Here is an 18,943-nt window from a genome sequence, read left to right as displayed (position 1 = left end):
CAGGGTCCCGAGCCCTGGGAGTCCAGGTCGGTTCCGATGTGACTCCATCACTAGGGGTTGGGGGCGTGGGGGCGGCAGTTGCACAAAGACAGAAAGGGGAGGGGTCCGGGCCGGGCGCCCCGGAGGCAGGGGGCAGAGGGGCGGCTGGGGCGCCGGTAGGGGGGTTCAGGAAGCTCCCACCCCGCAGGAATTCGAAGCGTTCGGCCCTTATAAGGGCATTTCCACTCGCGACCAATCCGCGGCCGGGGGCGTGGCCGGGTCCCTAACTCTGGAGCCGAGAAAGAGGCGAGAGAGCGTCTTTTCGTCTGTCCTGTCCCATCCAGCCCGTCCCGTCGGCTCCCGTCCGCTCCCGGCCTGTCAGTCAGTCACCTCCGGCCTGACCCGGCCACGCCATGAGCTCCACTCAGTTCAACAAGGGCCCGTCCTACGGCCTGTCGGCCGAGGTCAAGAACCGGGTGAGTGGCGGAGGAGGACCCCAGACAAGGATGGAGAGAAGGGGAGGGGGGCTGGTGGGAGAGGATTGCTATCCCTTGGCGGGGCTACCCCTGCCGGGTTTGGGGAGTAGCGGAGCTCGGGATGACCTGGGGGTACCTTCTGGCCAATTTCTCCCTCCTCCTGGCTCTTCCCAGAGGAGCCTCCTGCCACCCCAAGCATCTTCTGGAGGGGGATCTGGTTTGTTATGGGCAGTACTCTCATATCAGACCCATTTGGATTCCCACTCTCCCCCTTCCAGGAAAGAGGTTTTCAACTTCCCCAGAACCCTCCCCATCCACCCATGTATCCACGTCTCAAGTTGAGACCCCTCTCTGAGGCATTTCTTGTTCCCCAGCTCCCCAATTCCATCTAAGAGGAATTAGAGAAGGCTAACTCGCTGTGTGACCCTAGGCAACTTCCTTCCCTTCTTTGGGCCACGATCTCAGTATTCCAATCACTCAAATGAAGCTAGGTGAAATACTTGGTCTCTGAGGTCCTTGCGTGTCTAACTATCAGGATCCTATCCCGAGGCTAGAGAATGGATGGGGTGGGGGGGAGAGGAGCACGTACGTAGATATAGGAACTGGGGGAGAAGGTTCTCATCCTATCAGATCTCTAGGGCTGAGATGTCTGGTGGCTGGTGCCCCACCCTGCCCTCCCGAGCTACCCTACAATAATTTCCGTTTGGCTCAGCTCTATATAAGGGTGTGTGTTTGTATTTGTTGGGGGTGGGGGTGGGGGGTGTGAGGAGGAATTTCCCTTAGCCAAAGCCTGCACCTGCTGGCCACCTTAAGGGGGGAGGGGAGGAGAAGAGGGGGTTCAAAAAGAGGAAGTGGAGGTGGGTGGAGTTAGCCACCGCTTCTTAGACAGAAGCCTCCTGCTCCTTCCCCATCTCTTCCTTGAAATTTAAAGGGACAGGAGTGGGGTAGGGTGGAGACTCAGAGGGCGTCTCATTCTAAACTTACCCAGAGCTTCTCTCTCTGCCTTTTCCCTCCTATCCTAACCTCCCCTTTCTGGGCCTCGGTTTGGGCTCTATAATTCCCAAACCTCAAATTCCACAACCCTAGCCCTCCAGAAAGGAGGAGGTTATAAAATTTCAGAGCTGGGAACCCTAGGATACAGAAGTTTAGAACTAGAAGGGACCTTAGAAATCATCAATTCCAACTGCCTCATTTTACAGGCTAGGAAACTGAGGCTGGGGCTTGCTCCCGAATTGGAAAAGGTGGGATTAGAACCTAGTCCTCCTGATTCCTAGTCTATGGCTCCTTGTGGATATCCTTTGGGGGGGGAACAGAAAAGGAGTGGTCTTTTGATTTCCACTCTCCAATCAAATGTCCAACCAGGGACCTTGGTGTCTCAGGCAGTACTCTGCCAGCCATATGAATGGACACACACCTACATGTTGAGCCATTTGGGAATTCAGGAGAGGCCTGGTTGAGGTGCATTCTGGGATTGCATCATGCCCCACCTCCATGGCTGGGGTTGAGTCAGGAATGGGCATCTCAAGTGGCACCACGGAATGTGGCAACATAGCTGTTGGCAGAGCCCTGCAAGGCCCCACACGCCAGCCTGAGGGTTGGGGGAGCCCCAACAGCCTGCTTGGACATGCCTGCCCCTGCTGGCTGCCCACAGGAAACATCGAGGACAAGGCTGAACTCTTCTCCCTTTCAGGCACCATAGAAACAATCTAATTTCAATGGGCTATTTCTTCCCACCCTGAAGAGTGTGACTAATGTTGGGGAAGAGGCAAGAGGTGCCACGCAGACCTTTCTTAGCCTCCAGAATACAAGAGGAGTATAAAGCCAGGGACTTGGGTGGGAGGGTAGATTAGGCCTGAGCAAATGGCTCCTCACCTCCACCTCGATTTGCTCTTGGGTAAAGTAAAGATGTTGTTTTCTTTCAGCTCTGACCTTCTGTGTTCTAAGGTCCCTCCTAGGCCCACATCTGGTGTTCTAAGTTCTCTTCCAGCTTTGACATTTTATGTTCTAAGGTCCCTTCCAGCTCTGGCATTCAGTGTTATAAGGTCACCCGCAATGTTCTAAATTCTCTCTTAGCTCTGACATTCTATGTTCTAAGGTCCTTTCCACCTCTGACGTTCTATGTCCTAAGATCCCTTCCCACTTGGACATTTTAGAAATCTAATTTTCTCTTATATTTCATTAGCCTCTGGAAAGTATCGTCAGTTAGGACAGAGGTCAAAGGCTTAGCTGTACTCCCAATTGTATGGAATCTTCTAGAAAATGATGCTCAAGGTGCTCCAAGCTATGGTGGAGACATGAGTTCTTAAGATGCAACAGAACAACCTGCTTAGAACCTACTGAGCTGCCCCCACACCCTCCTTGGAGCCAACCTTTCAAAGATGACACTAGGCCATATGGGACAACAGACTTAATAACGGCCCATTGCCGTTTGGGGGGAAGTTCCCAATCTGGGGTGGGGGTGGGGTGAGAGCAGACTGAGACACATTGCTACTACATGAGGTGAGAGGGGCTAGGTCCTTTGGGAAAGGGAGAAAGACAGACATGGTCCGGTGAGGCGGAAGAGTTCCTTCCAGATGAGGGGGAACAGAGAAGGCTGCCTGAAGGCAGTGGTACCTGAGGGAGACCTTGAAGGACAGGAGTTAGGGAGTGGGGCAGAAATGGAGAGGGGAGGCCGTCAAAGGCACATCGTCGCGAAAGATGTGGGGTGTCTCAAATAGCAGGCTGAGATATTTGAGGCAGGCTGAACTATTTATATGGTGTAATAGAAGATTTGGGGTGGTGAACTAGGTGTTCCCTGAGTCAACAGCTATTTGGAGAACCCCTTCTACTCCATCATCTTTTCTCCAGAGGATGCTCTCAACAATCTGTACTGAGGGGAGGAGGAGGGACAAGGAGAGGGGGCTAGCTTGACCTGGGCAGAACTCCTACTTAATGGCCCAAGAAGAGTCTCACTCTTACCCCTTCAACAGAAGGAGACTTTCAGCTTCTCAATGGGACTTCCCCAGCTTGGAACTGGAAAACCCGGGTTCAAATCCCAGCTCTTCCACTGACTGGCTGTGCAACCTTAAGCAAATTGATTAACCTTTCTGAGCCTCTGGTTCCTCTGGATAAAAGAGCAGGCAGGACTCGATGAAGACTGTAAGATCACTTCCAGCCCTAAATTCTCTCATCCTTCAGCTTCTCTTGCTTGGGACAAGAAGCCCACTGAGGCTGGTTTCAGGGCTACTTGGCCAGGGAGTGGTCCTGGACTCTGGTGTCCCTGCCCACTTGGTCAGCCCAGCCAGCCCCTCCAGAATGGCTTTGATGGAGCCTGTCAGGCTACTGGCAGTAGAGTTGAAACCTCTGGGAACAGCTGCTGTTCATTTGCAAAGAAAATAGCCAGCACATTCTTGGCATTTTGCGGTGACAAAAGAATCTGCGGGCGGGTCTGATCCCAGGGAGAAAGCCTGAGGATCCTGGAGGTGATGTGGGGAGGGGGAGGAGATGGAGAAATGGGTCCCAAGAAGCAAGCCTGGGGCTTCTGGGGAGGGGGGGAAGGGCAGGCAGCTGGTGTAGGAATAGCTGGGAGCCCCGAGGAGAAGGCGCCTAGCCCAGGACCCAAACCACCAGCCCCAGAGTTCAGGGTTCTCTTCCTCTGGGGGTCTTCAAGCAAAGGCTCGATGACCACTTGTCAGGCAAGGTGTGAAGGGGAGTCTAATTCAGTAGATGACTTCAGAGGTCCCTTCCAACGGTGAGATGCTGTGACACAAAGGGACAAACCCATCCCAAAGAGGGAGAAAGACTGGCTGCTGGTCCAAGGGCCCAAGGGAGGTTGTCTCAGAATCTTGGAGTGGGGTCTGTGGTTTGGACAGGAGGAAGGGATGTTGCGTCTGGTGCCACGGCCAGAAGTGGCCACTCCAGCTGTGTGCTGTCCAAGTCCTCCCCGCCCCCACCTCCTCCAACACCCTAGAGCAAATCTTTAGCCCTCCCTCAGCCTTCTCCCCTTTCCTGATTCCTTTGGGGAGATGGGAGCGGGAAGGCTGCGGCCTCGCTCAAAGGGATCACAATCCACCTTTGCGTGTCTGGAGGGGGGCAGGATCCAATCTTCCTTCTGTGGGTTTGTCCAGAGAATCCTGGGTCTATTGCAAGCCCAGGAGGGGGAGAAGTCAGTCAGCCAGTGACTCAGCTAGCATTCATTTAGTGGTTACTATGTGCAGGCACTGTACTAAGCTCAGGGATGCCAGGGAAGGCAAAAACATAATCCCTGCCCTCAAGGAGCTCACTGTCTAATGGGATAGACAACATGCAAATGGTTATATTCGTACAAAGTACATGCCTTGTAAATGGAAGATAATCCCAGAGGGAAGATACTAGAAGGAGGCATCCCTGTGGAAGGAAAGATTTGAGCTGCCTGGGAAGTCAGGCATATACCACAACTTGTTCAGGCATTCCTCAATTGATGGACATCCCCTCAGTTTCCAATTCTTTGCCACCACAAAAAGAGCTGCTATAAATATTTTTTTGTACATGTAGGTCCTTTTCCCTTTTTTATGATCTCTTTGGGATACAGACCTAGTAGTGATATTGCTGGATCAAAGGGTATGCACAGCCCTTTATAGCCCTTTGGGTATAGTTCCAAATTACTCACCAGAATGGTAGGATCAGTTCACAACTCCACCAACAATGCATGAGTGTTCCAATTTTCCCATATCTTCTCCAACATTTATCATTTTCCTTCTCTGTTATATTAGCCAATCTGATAGGTGTGAGATGTATATTTGATTCTAGAGGTGATTGGAAGCCACTGGATATTATTGAGTAGGGGGGTGAGGTGGTCCAACCTTTAGGAAAGCTACTTTGACTTTTGAATGGAGGATGGATGGAATGGGGAGAGACCTGAGGCAGGCAGACCTCCCCACCAGAGCCTATTGCAATGATCCAGGCATGAGGTGATGAGGGTCTGCACTGCACTGCAGTGTCAGAGGAGAAAAAGAAGTCAATATAATTTAATGGAAAGGTTACCAAACTCAGAGTGAGAGGTGACCTGAGTTTGAATTCTATCTCTACCACTTAGTATTAGTTGTATGACTTTGGACAAGTTACTTCCCTTTTCTTCCCTTTCCTCATTTTCCTTATTTCATAACAACAATTCTTCCATCTCCTTCACATTATCAAATTGCTAATGTATGTAAAGAGTTTTGTAAACCATAAAGGTGCGCTCCCTCTCTCTAACACATATATATATGTGTGTATGTGTGCACGCATACGTGCGCGCGTGCGCTATGATTTTGATCCAAAAATCTGGGTTGAGTACTAAGGGGAGTCAGAGGGAAGCAGAGAGGACCTACAGACCACCCCAAAACATCCCCCTCCTCATTCCTTTCTTTTCCTGGGGTTTGTGATTAATAATTAACTCATTTGGAAGAAAAAAAAATCAGTTTTAATAGCTGGAGAAGCTTTACCAGCCATGTAGTTCAACACCATCATTTTACAGAGAAGGAAACTGAGGCCCAGGATTATAGACGGTGAGCTGAAAAGGGATCTTAGAGGCCAACTAATCCAACCCCCTTGATTTTCTAGCTGAAAAATTGAGAAAGACCTACTCCGGGTGAGACGTGGAAAGACATTGAACTGGAAATGGAACGAAGATACTGTCCGGTCCAATCTCTCCATTTTACAGAGGGGAACTGCTGAGGCCCAGGGAGAAAAGGCTGTCCCTGAATCACACGGAGTTAGTCGCTGAGTCAGGACTCGAATCCAGGACTCTTGACCCAGTTTGTATTGCCTTAGTAGATGGAGAGAGTGCTGGGCCTATAGTTAGGAAGACCTCCTGTCTAATATGATCTCAGATACATACTAGCTTTAGAAGAGGGAATTCAAAGGTCTTCTGGTCCAACTGATTCTTTTTTCAGGGGAAGAAACTAAGGCTTGGAAGACTTTAGATACTTGCTCAAGGTCACGCAGGTGATAAATAACAGCTAACATTTATATAGCACCTACTATGCACTAGGCAATATGCTAAGCGCTTTACAATTATTATCTAATTTCAGCCTCACCACAACCCAGGTGTTGTTATTATCCCCATTTTACAGATGGCAGAATTCAAAAGATTCCAAGGCCATTATTCTTTCCTCCACCCCGTCATGCCCCTCCTGCCCTGCCCCCCCCAGGGTCAGTGGCATCAGTGTCCCTGGGCCCCCTCCCTCCGTGCCATCTGAGCTGCATAGTCCAGGGGTTATCAGGTAGATCCTGGAACCTAGCTTGCTTTTGTGTTGCTAGGCTTCAGGCCTAAGTCCTGCTTTCTTAGCTTTTTTGTGTGTGGGGATCAGGAAGCAGGGCCCATTTCGGGAGCACTGCCTCCTCCCCTGCTCCTTCAGGGCCCCTACTCCACCCTTGAGTCTCAGATGCTACTTTCTCCTCAAGGCCAGGCACATGCCCACATACTCAGGTAATCTCGGGAGCGGATTGCTTTGCCATGGGCCAGTCAAAGCTTCCCCATGGTATGGTGGAATATATGGGAGGGGTAGGGGTCTGGAGATTCAGGAACAAGTCTCTACCTAGCAATTATCGGATCCGGTTCCCTTGTCTCTCGTTGGAAGGCGCTAGAGCGGCCATCCAGCGCACCTCACACTCAGAAGGGTTCCTCAGTCTACAGCCCCCACGCCATGGCTGGTGTCAGTATAGCAAGGCCTACAAGGCTTGAACCCCAAGGCCGGAGAGTTCCAGTTCTATGTGTTCCGCGGGGAGCAGGGATCAAAGGCAGGACGCACTCCAAAAATTCATCTTGGTTGGTTGATTGCTTGATTGAACTAAGAGAAGTGGCTTCAGAGAGCCAGATTTTGACTCTTTGGAAGAAAAGTTTCCTAACAGTATTGTCTAAAAGTTGGAATAGAATCCCTCTGCAGGTAGAGAGTTCCCTGTCTTTGGAGGTATTCAAGTAGGTGCTGAATGATCACTTATCCCGGACATTACAGAGGAAGTTCCCGTTTCATTCGATTCAGCAAGCTTTTTTTTTTTTTCTCAAGCTGTGGCTCTGTGCTGGGCATTATACTAGGCACTGGACGTACAAAGACAAAAACTCACTTTTTTTTTTTTGCCTTTGTTTCCTCAGTGCTTAGCGCAGTGCCTCAATCATAGCGACTGATTAAGTAATGCTTATTGACTGACTGACTGACTGACTCCATTTTACTCTTTGGGCATACTAGGAAGTACTGGGAGGCCCCTTCCAGCATTGAGCTTCCAGGGGTCTAGATTCTGATGCTGTTTCCACTCAGCTGCCTCTCCTTCTTCTTCCTCTGCCACTAATTAGCTTTGTGACCTTGATCAGATCACTTCCCCTACTCCCTTCTCTGAGCGTTGATTTTCTCATCTGTAAAATGGGCGGAATAATCTCATCCTTGTCCTGTCCTGAGCCACTGAATGAGAGGAAAAAAATGGACACGGACGTGTTCGGCAAGTCTGAAAGGACTTTGTAAAGAGTGGAGAAGTACAGGCGTACAAGGAATCTTTATGAGTATTCGTCGCTTTGAGGTCACGGGATATGGAGCTGGAGGGGAACTTCAGGATTATCTCATCCAACCCCCCCTCATTGGACAGATGAGGAAGCTGAGGCCAGGGGGGTGGTGACTCGGCCCCCATCCCCCGCAGAATAATAGCAAAACTACTATTTGCCCCCATATCTCCTGACGCTGGGTAACCAGGCAGCCTGGGCTTTCTCTAAGCAAAGTGGAAAACGACATTGATTCCACAACATCTCTCCCATCCATCTCTCCACAACCATCACCCTCGTCCAGAGTTTGATCATCTGTCCTCAAGTCTACCATAACAGCCTCCTAATTGGTCCTCCTCTTTTCAGTCTTTTTCTTGATGCCAAAATGATCTTCCTAAGCCACAGCTCTGACCGTGTTAACTCCCCTACTCAAAAACCTTCAATGGCTCCCTATTGTTGCCTCTAGGAGAGACTACAAACCCCCTAGCCTGGGATTTACAGCACTCTAGAATCTGGCTGCTGTCTCTCTTTCTGACTTATTCTACACTGCTGTCCTTCAAACTCTCTATATTGCAGTCCAGTTGAACTACTAACAACACCCCAAATTCTGTGCTTCTGGCCTCCAAGCATTAGGACCAGTTGTCCACCATATCAAGGGAAACATGCTTTCTCTCCCCACCTGCCCATCTTTCAGTCCTCGTCTCTAGGCAAGGCTCAATTCAGAGGCCACTTCCTCCAGGAAGCCCTCTCCGCCCTCTTCCCCCTCTCCCTTTCTCAGTTTCGTTTGTGTAATGAGACAATAGGCCGATGACAGCTGAAGGGGGCAGCTGCACTTGGACTAATCATAAATTTAGAGCAGGAAGAGACCTCAGACACCATCTGGTCCACACCCTTCATTCGAAGGATGAGGAAATGTGGACCCAGGGAGATTAAAGGGCTTGTCCAAAGTGACCCAGGTAGTAAGCTGGGATTGGTATCCAGGCCCTCCGGATTCAGCCTCCTTTCCCCTGTACTGAACTGTCTCTTATATCGTATGGGCTTAGCACAGTGCCTGGCACACAGTAGGTGCTTAATAAATGTTTACTGAAATGAATGGAAAGATTTTGTATTAGAGATCATCTGATCTGGACCTCTCATTTGACATAGGAGAAAAGTGAGGCGCAGAGAGTTTTAATACATTGTTTTGGGTGATAGGCGGGAGGGGGAAGGGAAGTATGTAACAGAGACAGAATTTGAACCTGGATCCTTTGACTCTAAATCCAATGGATTTTACCCAAGAACATTATTAGGCTAGTAGAAAAATTTGGAGCCGGGGCAGGAATGACTTGGTGTTAATAGGAACGTAAAATTTAGAACTATAAGGGACTTTGTAGATCATGTAATCCAATCCCTTCATTTTACAAATGGGGAAACTGAGACCCTAAATGGTTGGGACTTACCTGAGCCTCCTGCCAAGGATGGTCCGGGAGTCTCAAGCTTCCAGCCTAACTTTTCCCCATGCTCTAGGGCCAGGTATAGTCCTAACAGTATGGCCTGGGCCTTTCTTCTTAGCTCCAGTCTAAGTATGACCCACAGATGGAAGGCGAGCTGAGGGGCTGGATCGAGGGTCTCACCGAACTCAGCATTGGGCCAGACTTCCAGAAGGGACTCAAAGATGGCGTCATCCTATGCACGTGAGTAAGCACTGGGGCTGAGGTGTTGGAGGGACAGAGGAGGGATTCAGGGAGGAGCCCCGGTGCCTCCATCTCTACTCTAGATGATAGGGTGCCTTGGAGAGGGATCTGCAACTCAAGGTCTGGCCTACCTCTGACCTAGAATTTGTAGACTCATCAGGCCTAGAACAATGTCAGAGCTATAGAAACATCAGAGTTGGAAGGGACTTTGGAGCAGAGAAGAGAAAGTTAGAGCTGGGAGGGCCTTTAAAACACAAACTGTCATAGATAGGAGGGCCTTAGAACATGGAATGTCAGAGCTGGGAGGACCCTTAGAACCCAGGATGTCAGAACTGAGAAGGCCCTTAGAACCCCGGATGTCAGAGTTGGGAGGGCCCTTAGAACCCAGGATGTCAGAACTGAGAAGGCCCTTAGAACCCCAGATGTCAGAGTTGGGAGGGCCCTTAGAACACAGAATGTCAGAACTGGGAGGGCTCTTAGAACACAGGATATCAGGCTGGGAAGGCTCTTAGAACACAGGATATCAGAGCAGGGAGAGCCCTTAGAACCCAGGATGTCAGAACTGAGAAGGCCCTTAAAACCCCGGCTGTCAGAGCTGGGAGAGCCCTTAGAACCTGGGATGTCAGAACTGAGAAGGCCCTTAGAACCCTGGATGTCAGAGCTGGGAGGGCCCTTAGAACACAGGATGTCAGAGCTGGGAGGGCCCTTAAATAACATTAGTGCCTGCTGGGACGGGCATTAATATGATCACTATTCCTCCTTCCCTTTTACCCCTCCCCTGGTACTATCCCTCCAGTCTCATGAACAAACTGCAGCCTGGCTCCGTGCCCAAGATTAATCGCTCACAACAGAACTGGCATCAGGTGAGATGGTCCTGGGGTATACCCAGGGGAAAGAGAGGGACTGGTAACCCCATCCCTTGTCCTGACACTCCCCTTCCCCCCTCCAATGAAGGATCTTCCAGGCCCCTAGCTTAGCCCCCAGTGTGCCACAGTAGAAGGGCAGAGAATCAGAAGGGGAGGGGCAGGCTCAAACACTCACACAGGGAGCCCCAGAACTCAGCTCAGTTCTGTTTCTTATCTTCTGCCTCTTCCCCTTCGTGATCAGCTGGAGAATCTCTCCAATTTCATCAAGGCCATGGTCAACTATGGCATGAACCCTGTGGATCTCTTTGAAGCCAATGACCTCTTTGAAAGTGGGAATATGACCCAGGTTCAAGTGTCACTTCTGGCCCTGGCTGGCAAGGTAAGACACCCCTTCAGGGGAGCATACATCTGGGTCTGAATGGGTTCTGTCTTTGTTCCCTGCTCTAGAAAATGGGGATCCTACGAGTTTCCAAGGGACAAAAAGTCCTGGACTGGGGAAAACTGTCGGCTGTGGTCCCATATCTGCCAACAACTTGCTGTGTGACCTTGGATAATTTATTTCATCCCTCTGGGTCTCAATAATCTGATTGCGTATTATCTATGGATGCTCTACTTACCTATGTGGTCATCCTATCTTCCTGACCGGACTGTAAATGCTTTGAAATCTAGGACCTTGTCTTGTTCTAATGTCAGTCTCTCCCTCAGCACCTAGGACAGGGTTTGATGCTCAGAAGGCTTGTGTTTATTGAATTAAATTAAGTTGAAGAGAATCAACATCATTGAATTAGATGGTCTTTTAAAAAAGTTTTAATTCATTTTAAAAATTTTGAGTTCCAAATTCTCTCCCTCCTTCCAGCCCCTCTCCCACCCATTGAGAAGGCAAGCAATATGAGATCCATTATACATGTGAGGTCATGTAAAATATATTTCTATGTTAGCCTTGGAGCAAAAAAAAAAGAAAAGAAAAGGAAGATGAAAGATGGCTTTTCAGGAATGTTCTAGTGCTAGAATTCTATGTTCTGTGTTTTAAGGATCTGCTTAACTCAGACATTCTAAGGTCCCTTAGAATAGAAATTCAGATCTGGAAGGAGCCTTAGAATACAAGATACAGAATGTCGGAACTGAGATGGCCCTTAGAACATAGAACATCTAGGGGCCCTCTCAGCTCTGACATTCTGTGTCCTATATTCTAAGGTTCCTTCCATTATTTGAATATATATATATAATAATTATGTATTATATAATATATACTATACATTGTACACACATATATCTATATATACACAAACATATATGTATATATCACATATACATAGAATATATGTATATAGAATAATATATAATGCGTATATATATATTTAGTAAATAGTATTTTATTTTTTCCAATTACATGTAAAGATAGTTTTCAACATTCACTTTTGTAAGATTTTGAGTTCCAAATTTTTCTCCCTCCTTTCCTTCCTTCCCCTCTCCCCATTACAGCAAGCAATCTGACACAGGATACCCATGACATTCTGTGTTCTCAAGGCCCTCTCACTTGTGATGTTCTACATTGAGGTCCTTTCAGCTTTAACCTTCTGTGCCCTGTTTTCTAAGGTCTCTCTTGATCTTAATATTCCACATCTTAAAGTTTTTTCAACTCTAATATTCTGCGTTCTGTGTTCCAAAGTCTTTCCTGGCTCTGACGTGCTGTGTTCTAGGATTAGAAGGCAGAATGTTGAAGAAGGAAGAGCAGCTCCCATCATTTGGTCCTCTTCCTACTTTTACTGAGCTGGGAGCAGGAGATGCAGGTGGTGGAGATGGTGGAGCAGGACTATTTTGGGCTCTGAGGTTGGAGCTTTCAGGGGCTCAATCTCCCCTAATCACCCTTTCCTAATCTCTCTTCTTCATCTTTGTTCCTCCTGGCCAGGCCAAGACAAAAGGGCTACAGAGTGGCGTGGACATTGGGGTCAAGTACTCAGAGAAGCAAGAGCGAAACTTTGATGACGCCAAGTTGAAGGCTGGGCAGTGTGTTATTGGCCTCCAGGTACGAGATGGGGCTAGCCTGAAGCACCTTCACCCTGGATGCTTGTCCTCAGGGTGAGGCTCCTAGGCCAGAGAGAAGAGCTGGATGTGTGTTGTCCAAGTCTCCCCAGTCTGGCACCCCCTCTCCCAGTCTTAGAGGGAGCAGGGCTTGGGGACATGGGCCCAGGAATCCAGATGGCATTGGGCCTGGCTGCTCAGTTCTGCTTATCCTGAACGGAGCCATCACCAATCTCTAGGTGGCCCAATGGCCCCATTTCCTTCCTCATTCCTTGGTCTTGTAAACTTTGGTCTGATTTCTCATCTTTAGGAGCCTGGGTGAATTTGAAAGGTCCAAAGAAAGCCACTCTTCTCCCCCACTTCCACTTCCAAATCTCACCCATAGCACCTGAAATGCCATGATTGGCTGGTCATTCTTTTGAGTTCAGCATTGCTCCCTGAAAATTCAAGTTTCCCTTTGAGAGAGAGAATATGTGAAGGGAAGGAGTTTATCAGAAATGTTCCTTCCCAGTAACAGGAGAGAAGGACAGTGTGATTCCTGGGAGCCCTGAGGGTGATGGTACAAAGAATAGAGAAAAGGGAGATGAAGCAGGGAAATATTCAGAAGGAGAGAGTAAGGAGGATGCTTCACAGGGGAAGAGAGATGGATGTAATGCTCCAAGAGGAATGAGGGGAGTATTCTGGGAGAACGTGAAGGGGATAGCTACCCAGGCTGAGGTTAGATGGTACCCAGGGAAATTAGGTTGGGAGATTTTCAGTGGAAGGTACAAATGGTGTTGTCAAGTAAGTGTGTGTGTGTGTGTGTGTGTGTGTGTCAGAGAGAGAGAGAGAGAGAGGAGAAGAAGAAGGAGAAGGAAGAGAAGGAGAAGGGAGGGGAGAGGAGAGGAGAGGGGAGAGAGCACAGGGGGATGCTGGACATGCTGCCCAGGAGACATACCTGGATGACTTCCCCATTTTGTTCTGGCCAGACCCTGTCTGAAAGTCAGGTACCTTCCCTCTCCTGGGAATTCTACCCAAGTAGGAAACCCATAGAAGTTACAGGGGGTTAAGCAGGGCTCTTGTGTGGGAGACAAGCTCTCAGGGCTTCAGCTAAGAGCCTGAGCCCTAGTTTCCAGGCAGCAGATGATGGCCCACTGGTACCCTAATGACCCTACTTCCTTCTGACCACAGATGGGCACCAATAAATGCGCCAGCCAGTCAGGCATGACAGCCTATGGTACCCGGAGACACCTGTATGACCCTAAGAACCAAATTCTGGCCCCTATGGACCACTCAACTATCAGTCTGCAGATGGGGACCAACAAGTGTGCCAGTCAGGTGAGTGGGAACATCTAGGACTCTGAAATGAAAGAGAGGAGCACCACAGGTAGAGCGGTACAATGGTTAGGGCACTGGTAGCTGGAAGACCCAGGTTCCAGGATAGGCTCAGAGGTCTCCTCTCTGGACTTTAGAAGGAACACTGGCATGCAAAGAGCCCTGAATTTGGGGTCTTCACTGTGATTTGGATTAGCTGTGTGACCCTGGGTTGTAAAATGAAGGCAGCAGCTGGTCTTGGAGAAGATGACCATGAAGTCAGCAAAAGAGTTGGATCTAAAGTCAGAGGACCTAGTTGTGCTCTTTATTTACTTACTACGGGGCTTTCATAAAGCCCCTTCCCCTCTCTGTGCCCCAGTTTTCTCATCTGTGCAATGAAGGAGTTAGACTAGAAACTCCCTAAGGTGTCTTCCAGCTCTGACATTCTGTTACCGTAAGAATTCATTGGAGCTTTCTGGCCTCGGGTCCTATTCATGGCGGGGGAGCCGGGGCTGAAGCCCGAGGCTTCCAAACTGGTTCCTGTCCCTTTAAGAAGGGATGCAGGTTAGGGCGGGAATAAAGCCGAGTTCTCTAAGCCTGCTGGGCTGGTTAGAGCTGGTTCTTTGATGCCAGCCAGCCACTCCCTCCAGCTTTTGTTTCTTGAAGTGGGGGGGTAGGGCTCACTCTACACCCAACAGGTGGGCTCAAACCCCTCAGTTACCAGGTAACTGAGCAAAGCATCCAGGAGCTCACTTAGACAACCAGAACTTAGGAGCGCGCTGATCTGAATTCAGGGCTACGAGGTCTGGGGGTGAGCCTTGCCTCTGTCACTGTCTCATCTGGGCCTTAGTTTCCACATCAGGAAAATAAGTATGATAATAACTTGCACTACTGCCTACCTCATAAGGCATTGCCCTGAAATGCCAATGAGATAATGAAAGCGATAACTCATAAAGTGCTATATTTGTGTCAGCTTATTATTGACCCCTAGAATGTCGGAGCTGGGAAGGTCCTTGGAACAGACAATGTCAGGGCTGGGAGGGCCCTTAGAACAGAGAATGTCAGAGCTGGGAGGGCCCTTAGAATCCAGAATGTCAGAGCTGGGAGGGCCTTTAGAACACAGGATGTCAGAAGGGCCCTTAGAACACAAAATAGAGAATATCAGAACTGGAATAGGTTTTAGAACACAGTATTTTAAAACTAGTAGAGTCCATAAAACATAGAACAGCAGGAATAATAATAGCTCGTATTTACTTGTGCTTTAAGCACCTGACATATATCCTCTCATTCGATCCTCACAACAATCTGTGAGGTTGGTGCTAGCATTACGCTAATCTTACAGATGAGGAAACTAAGAAGGTTCAGTGACTTGCCCAGGGTCACACAGCTAGTGTCAAAGGCAGGATTGGAACTGGGGTCTTTCCCCCTGCAAGTCTAGTGCCTAGCCACTGTACCACCTCAGGAAGGGCCTTAGAACTCAGAATTTCCAAAGTGTGAACATAGAATATCAGAGCTGCATCGGGGGAAGGAGCAGGGGAACCTTGGAGCACAGAGGGTCAGATTTGGGAGGGACCTCAATTAATAAATCAGACAGTCAATAAGCATTTATTAATTATTTACACTGTGCTAAGAGATTGGAAGACAAAGAAAGGCAAAAAAAAAAAGGTCCCTCCCCTCAGAGAGCTTATGTTCTAATGGAGGAGATATGTAAATAATGCCGTACATTCAAGATATAAGCAGATCAGGTAGAAGGCACTCTCAGCAGGAAAGGCACTGGTGGGGGAGGCGGTGAAGACTTGGGGGCCAGAAAGACGGGTCAGAGAAAGGCTTCCTGCAGAAGGTAAGATTTGAGGAGAGTCTTGGAAGAGCCAGAAGGGAGAGAAGAGAAAGCACAGCAGGCGTGGGGGACAGCCTATACAAATGCATGTAGAGAGGAGATGTCATGTCTGGTTGGAAGAACTGCAGGGAGGCCGGTATCACTGGATATAGCTAGAAAGTGAAGTAAAGCGTGGAAAGGTGGCAAGGAGCTGGATCATGAGGAACTTTAGTGAGTCAGGGATGGAGTTAGGACCCGGGCCTGACCCATGGCTCCCAGCAGATGGAGTGTGCTGGCTAAGGCCGGGGGCCGGGCTGGAGAGGGTCCAGATAGACAAGGACCTGGGGGAGTCCCAGGATTGCAGAGCCTGAATTCCCTTCCCCATCCTCCTTCCAGGTTGGCATGACAGCCCCAGGCACCAGGCGGCACATCTATGACACCAAGATGGGCACAGACAAGTGTGACAACACCTCCATGTCTCTGCAGATGGGTTATACCCAGGGTGCCAACCAAAGTGGGCAGGTGTTCGGGCTGGGGCGACAGATCTATGATCCCAAGTACTGTCCCCAAGGTCCCACTGGAGATGGGCCAGGGGCGGGCCCAGGTGACAGCCCTAGCACTGTGGAGCCACCTGAGTACCACTATTACCGGGAAGAGGAAGGGTATTGAGACCCAGGGCCCCTCCCAATCTCCTCTCCCCTCCCTCATCCTCCCCTTTTTCCTTATTATCACCCTCTTGTGCTTTCTGATTTTTTGTCTTATGCTGGGGGAATTTTGTTCCCGTCTGAGCTGTCTCTTTGACTCGCCCTGTGACCCTGGGCAAGTCTCTACCCATCTCTGGGCCTCAGCTTATCTATTTGTCAGATGAGGGGGCCAGGACTGGCTGCCTAAGGTGTCCCCTCCAGCACTGATGTTGTATGGTTCTGTGTATTTGAATGCCTCATCTCCTGAGCAGAGAAGGCAGGAGAGAGCCAAGGGCTTCTCACTAGGGGTGTGTGTGTGGGCTTGGGGGATTGTGAAGTGGGAATCCTTCTCATCCCCTCACATCCACACCCTTGCCCTAGACCAGGCCTCGCTGTCTCTGCATGTCTTCCTGACCCGCTTTGGGTTGAACCTGGGCCCTGAGGATGAAGGTTGGGCGGGAGGAGGAAGAAAACAGGGCCACCATAGGGTTTCCTGTCAATGGCGAGCTTCCTTCTTCCTGCTTATGAGGTTGGCTGGTGGTTTCCTCACCAACTACAAAAGATGTTGAAAAATAAAGTTCTTCTAAGGGGGGGGAGGGGCAAGAGTGGCAGCTTCCTTTCCTTCTCCTCCACTCATGCCCTTTTCCACAGGAGCAGGGGGCACCCCTTCCAGGTGAGCTCCAGCCTCCCCTTCAGCCTAAAACCTCCTTAACACAGTAAGGGACCAGACTCTGGTTTTAACTTAATGTAAAAAGAAAGACTCCAAACAAAAGATACTTTGAATTTCTAAAGGTGGAAGCTAGCAGCTCCAATCCTCTCTGTCTGAGCCCCATCACAGCCGAGGGACTGAGTCTCCTGGGCCCCTCCCCCTTCCCTCCCCCCCCCCCCCCACCTGGCAAAGCCCCTTTTTCAGACTGGATCAGCTGCCTTCCTTCTTCAACACTGCACAGTGCCCTTGGTGGCCTGGGCCAGGTCAGCCTGGGTCAGGGGGCTTTACTGGGAGAGTCATCCCATCAGCCCTTGGGGTCTGGGAGAAGGACCTGGAAATAATGTGAAACGGTGATGTGGGAACACAGACAATAAACACATTCTTTGTTTAAGAAATGAAGATGAAGGTAGTGTCTGATGCTCAAGGAGTCTGGGCAAGGTATGAACGGGGAGGTCCCGGGGAGTCCTGGCCAGTGGATCCTGCTGGGTACACAGTGGGAGTTAAAGGTCTGTTTCTGGGGCTGAGTGGGTGTCCTGGTGAACAATGGACCCCCCACCCCGGCTTGTTCCCTTTAGTTCGTTCATTCAGCAAACATTTATTAAACACCTGCTGGTTACAGGCTCAGGCATACTCACTGAGAGACAGACCCCAATCAGTCAATCAACAATCCTTCATTAAATGCCTACGATGTGCCAAGTGCCGGGGAGACAAGTACAGTGATTGAGACAATCTTCACTTGCAAGCCTATAAACATGTATTACAGAATAAACATAAAGGTAACAAATACCTAGTTATATTTTACACACACATACAGGATCATTAAATTCCCTGCCAATGAAGGCTTCATGTATAAGGTGAAGCTGCACAGAGAGAGAGAGAATGAGCCAGAGGTGAGGAAGCAGGGTATTCCAGGCAGGGGAGAGAGAGAAGGGTAGCTTAGCAGGACTGCAGAGCAGGGAAGGGGTATTTACAACCAGTGGTGTTGGAAAGATAGACCGTGGTCAGGTTGTGAGGGGTTTTATTTTTTTCCAATTATGTGTAAAGACAATTTTTAGCATTCATTTTTACAAAATTTTAAGTCCCAAATTCTTCTCCCTCCTTCCCCTCTTCCTAAGACAGTAAGCAATTTTATATAGGTTATATATGTGTAATCATGTAAAATACATTTCCTTATTACTCAATTGTGAAAGAAGAAACAGACCAAAAGGAACAAAACCACGAAAAAAATAAAGTGAAAATAGGATGCTCTGATCTGCATTCAGGATCCCTCAGTCCTTCCTCTGGATGTGAATAGCATTTTCCATCATAGTCCTTTGGAATTGTCTCAGATCACTGTATTGCTGAGAAGAGCTAAGTCTGTCATAGCTGATCATCACACAATGTTGCTGTGTACAATGTTCTCCTGGTTCTGCCCATTTCACTTTGTATCAGTTTGTACAAATCTTTCCAGGTTTTTCTGAAATCCTTCTGCTCATCATTTCTTTTATTTTTTTCTTTTTTCTTTTTAGGCAATTGGGGTTAAGTGACTTGCCCAGGGTCACACAGCTAGTAAGTGTCAAGTGTTTGGTCTGAGGTCAGATTCGAACTCAGGTCCTCCTGACTCCAGGGCTGATACTCTATCCACTGTGCCATCTAGCTGTCCCTGCTCATCATTTCTTATAGCACAATATTATTCCATTGCATTCATATATCACAGCTTGTTCAGCCATTCCCCAGTTGATGGGCATCCTCCAATTTCCAATTTTTTGCCACCACAAAAAGAGCTGCTATAAATATTTAATTTTTATTTAATAGAAATATTAAATGCCAAACAGAGGAGCAAATGTGAATCTAGAGGAGCCCATGAAGTTGGCTGACAGGGGAGTCACATGGTCAAATTACGTTGGCAGGAATGTGTAGGGCAGACTGAAGTGGGAAGAAATTTGAGGCTGGCCTCAATGAAGTGGTCGTTGCAATAA

The 18,943-nt window shown here is 48.9% G+C and overlaps 1 protein-coding gene across 1 annotated transcript; it reads left to right on the top strand.

Annotated features, from left to right (window-relative positions):
* The first annotated feature begins 275 nt into the window (after nucleotides 1–275).
* Nucleotides 276–17,384, top strand: CNN2 (calponin 2). Its single transcript, XM_027845367.1, has 7 exons — nucleotides 276–455; nucleotides 9,475–9,596; nucleotides 10,393–10,459; nucleotides 10,704–10,841; nucleotides 12,372–12,488; nucleotides 13,655–13,801; nucleotides 15,990–17,384. Exons 1-7 carry the CDS (start codon nucleotides 393–395, stop codon nucleotides 16,260–16,262), a joined length of 927 nt encoding a protein of 308 aa, XP_027701168.1. The 5' UTR covers nucleotides 276–392; the 3' UTR covers nucleotides 16,263–17,384.
* The last annotated feature ends 1,559 nt before the right edge of the window (nucleotides 17,385–18,943 follow it).

This window comes from Vombatus ursinus, unplaced genomic scaffold (genome assembly GCF_900497805.2).
Source record: "Vombatus ursinus unplaced genomic scaffold, bare-nosed wombat genome assembly UNPS02014961.1, whole genome shotgun sequence".
Lineage (NCBI taxonomy): Eukaryota > Metazoa > Chordata > Mammalia > Diprotodontia > Vombatidae > Vombatus > Vombatus ursinus.
This window is presented reverse-complemented; position numbering and strand designations above follow the sequence as displayed.

What these genes read in the sequence shown, in the direction of transcription:
- CNN2 (XM_027845367.1), top strand. Translation starts at nt 393, where the DNA reads ATGAGCTCCACTCAGTTCAACAAGGGCCCGTCCTACGGCCTGTCGGCC. An exon ending in CGGCCGAGGTCAAGAACCGG is followed by an intron (nt 456 to 9,474) that starts GTGAGTGGCGGA and finishes CTTTCTTCTTAG; the next exon opens with CTCCAGTCTAAGTATGACCC. An exon ending in CACAACAGAACTGGCATCAG is followed by an intron (nt 10,460 to 10,703) that starts GTGAGATGGTCC and finishes CTTCGTGATCAG; the next exon opens with CTGGAGAATCTCTCCAATTT.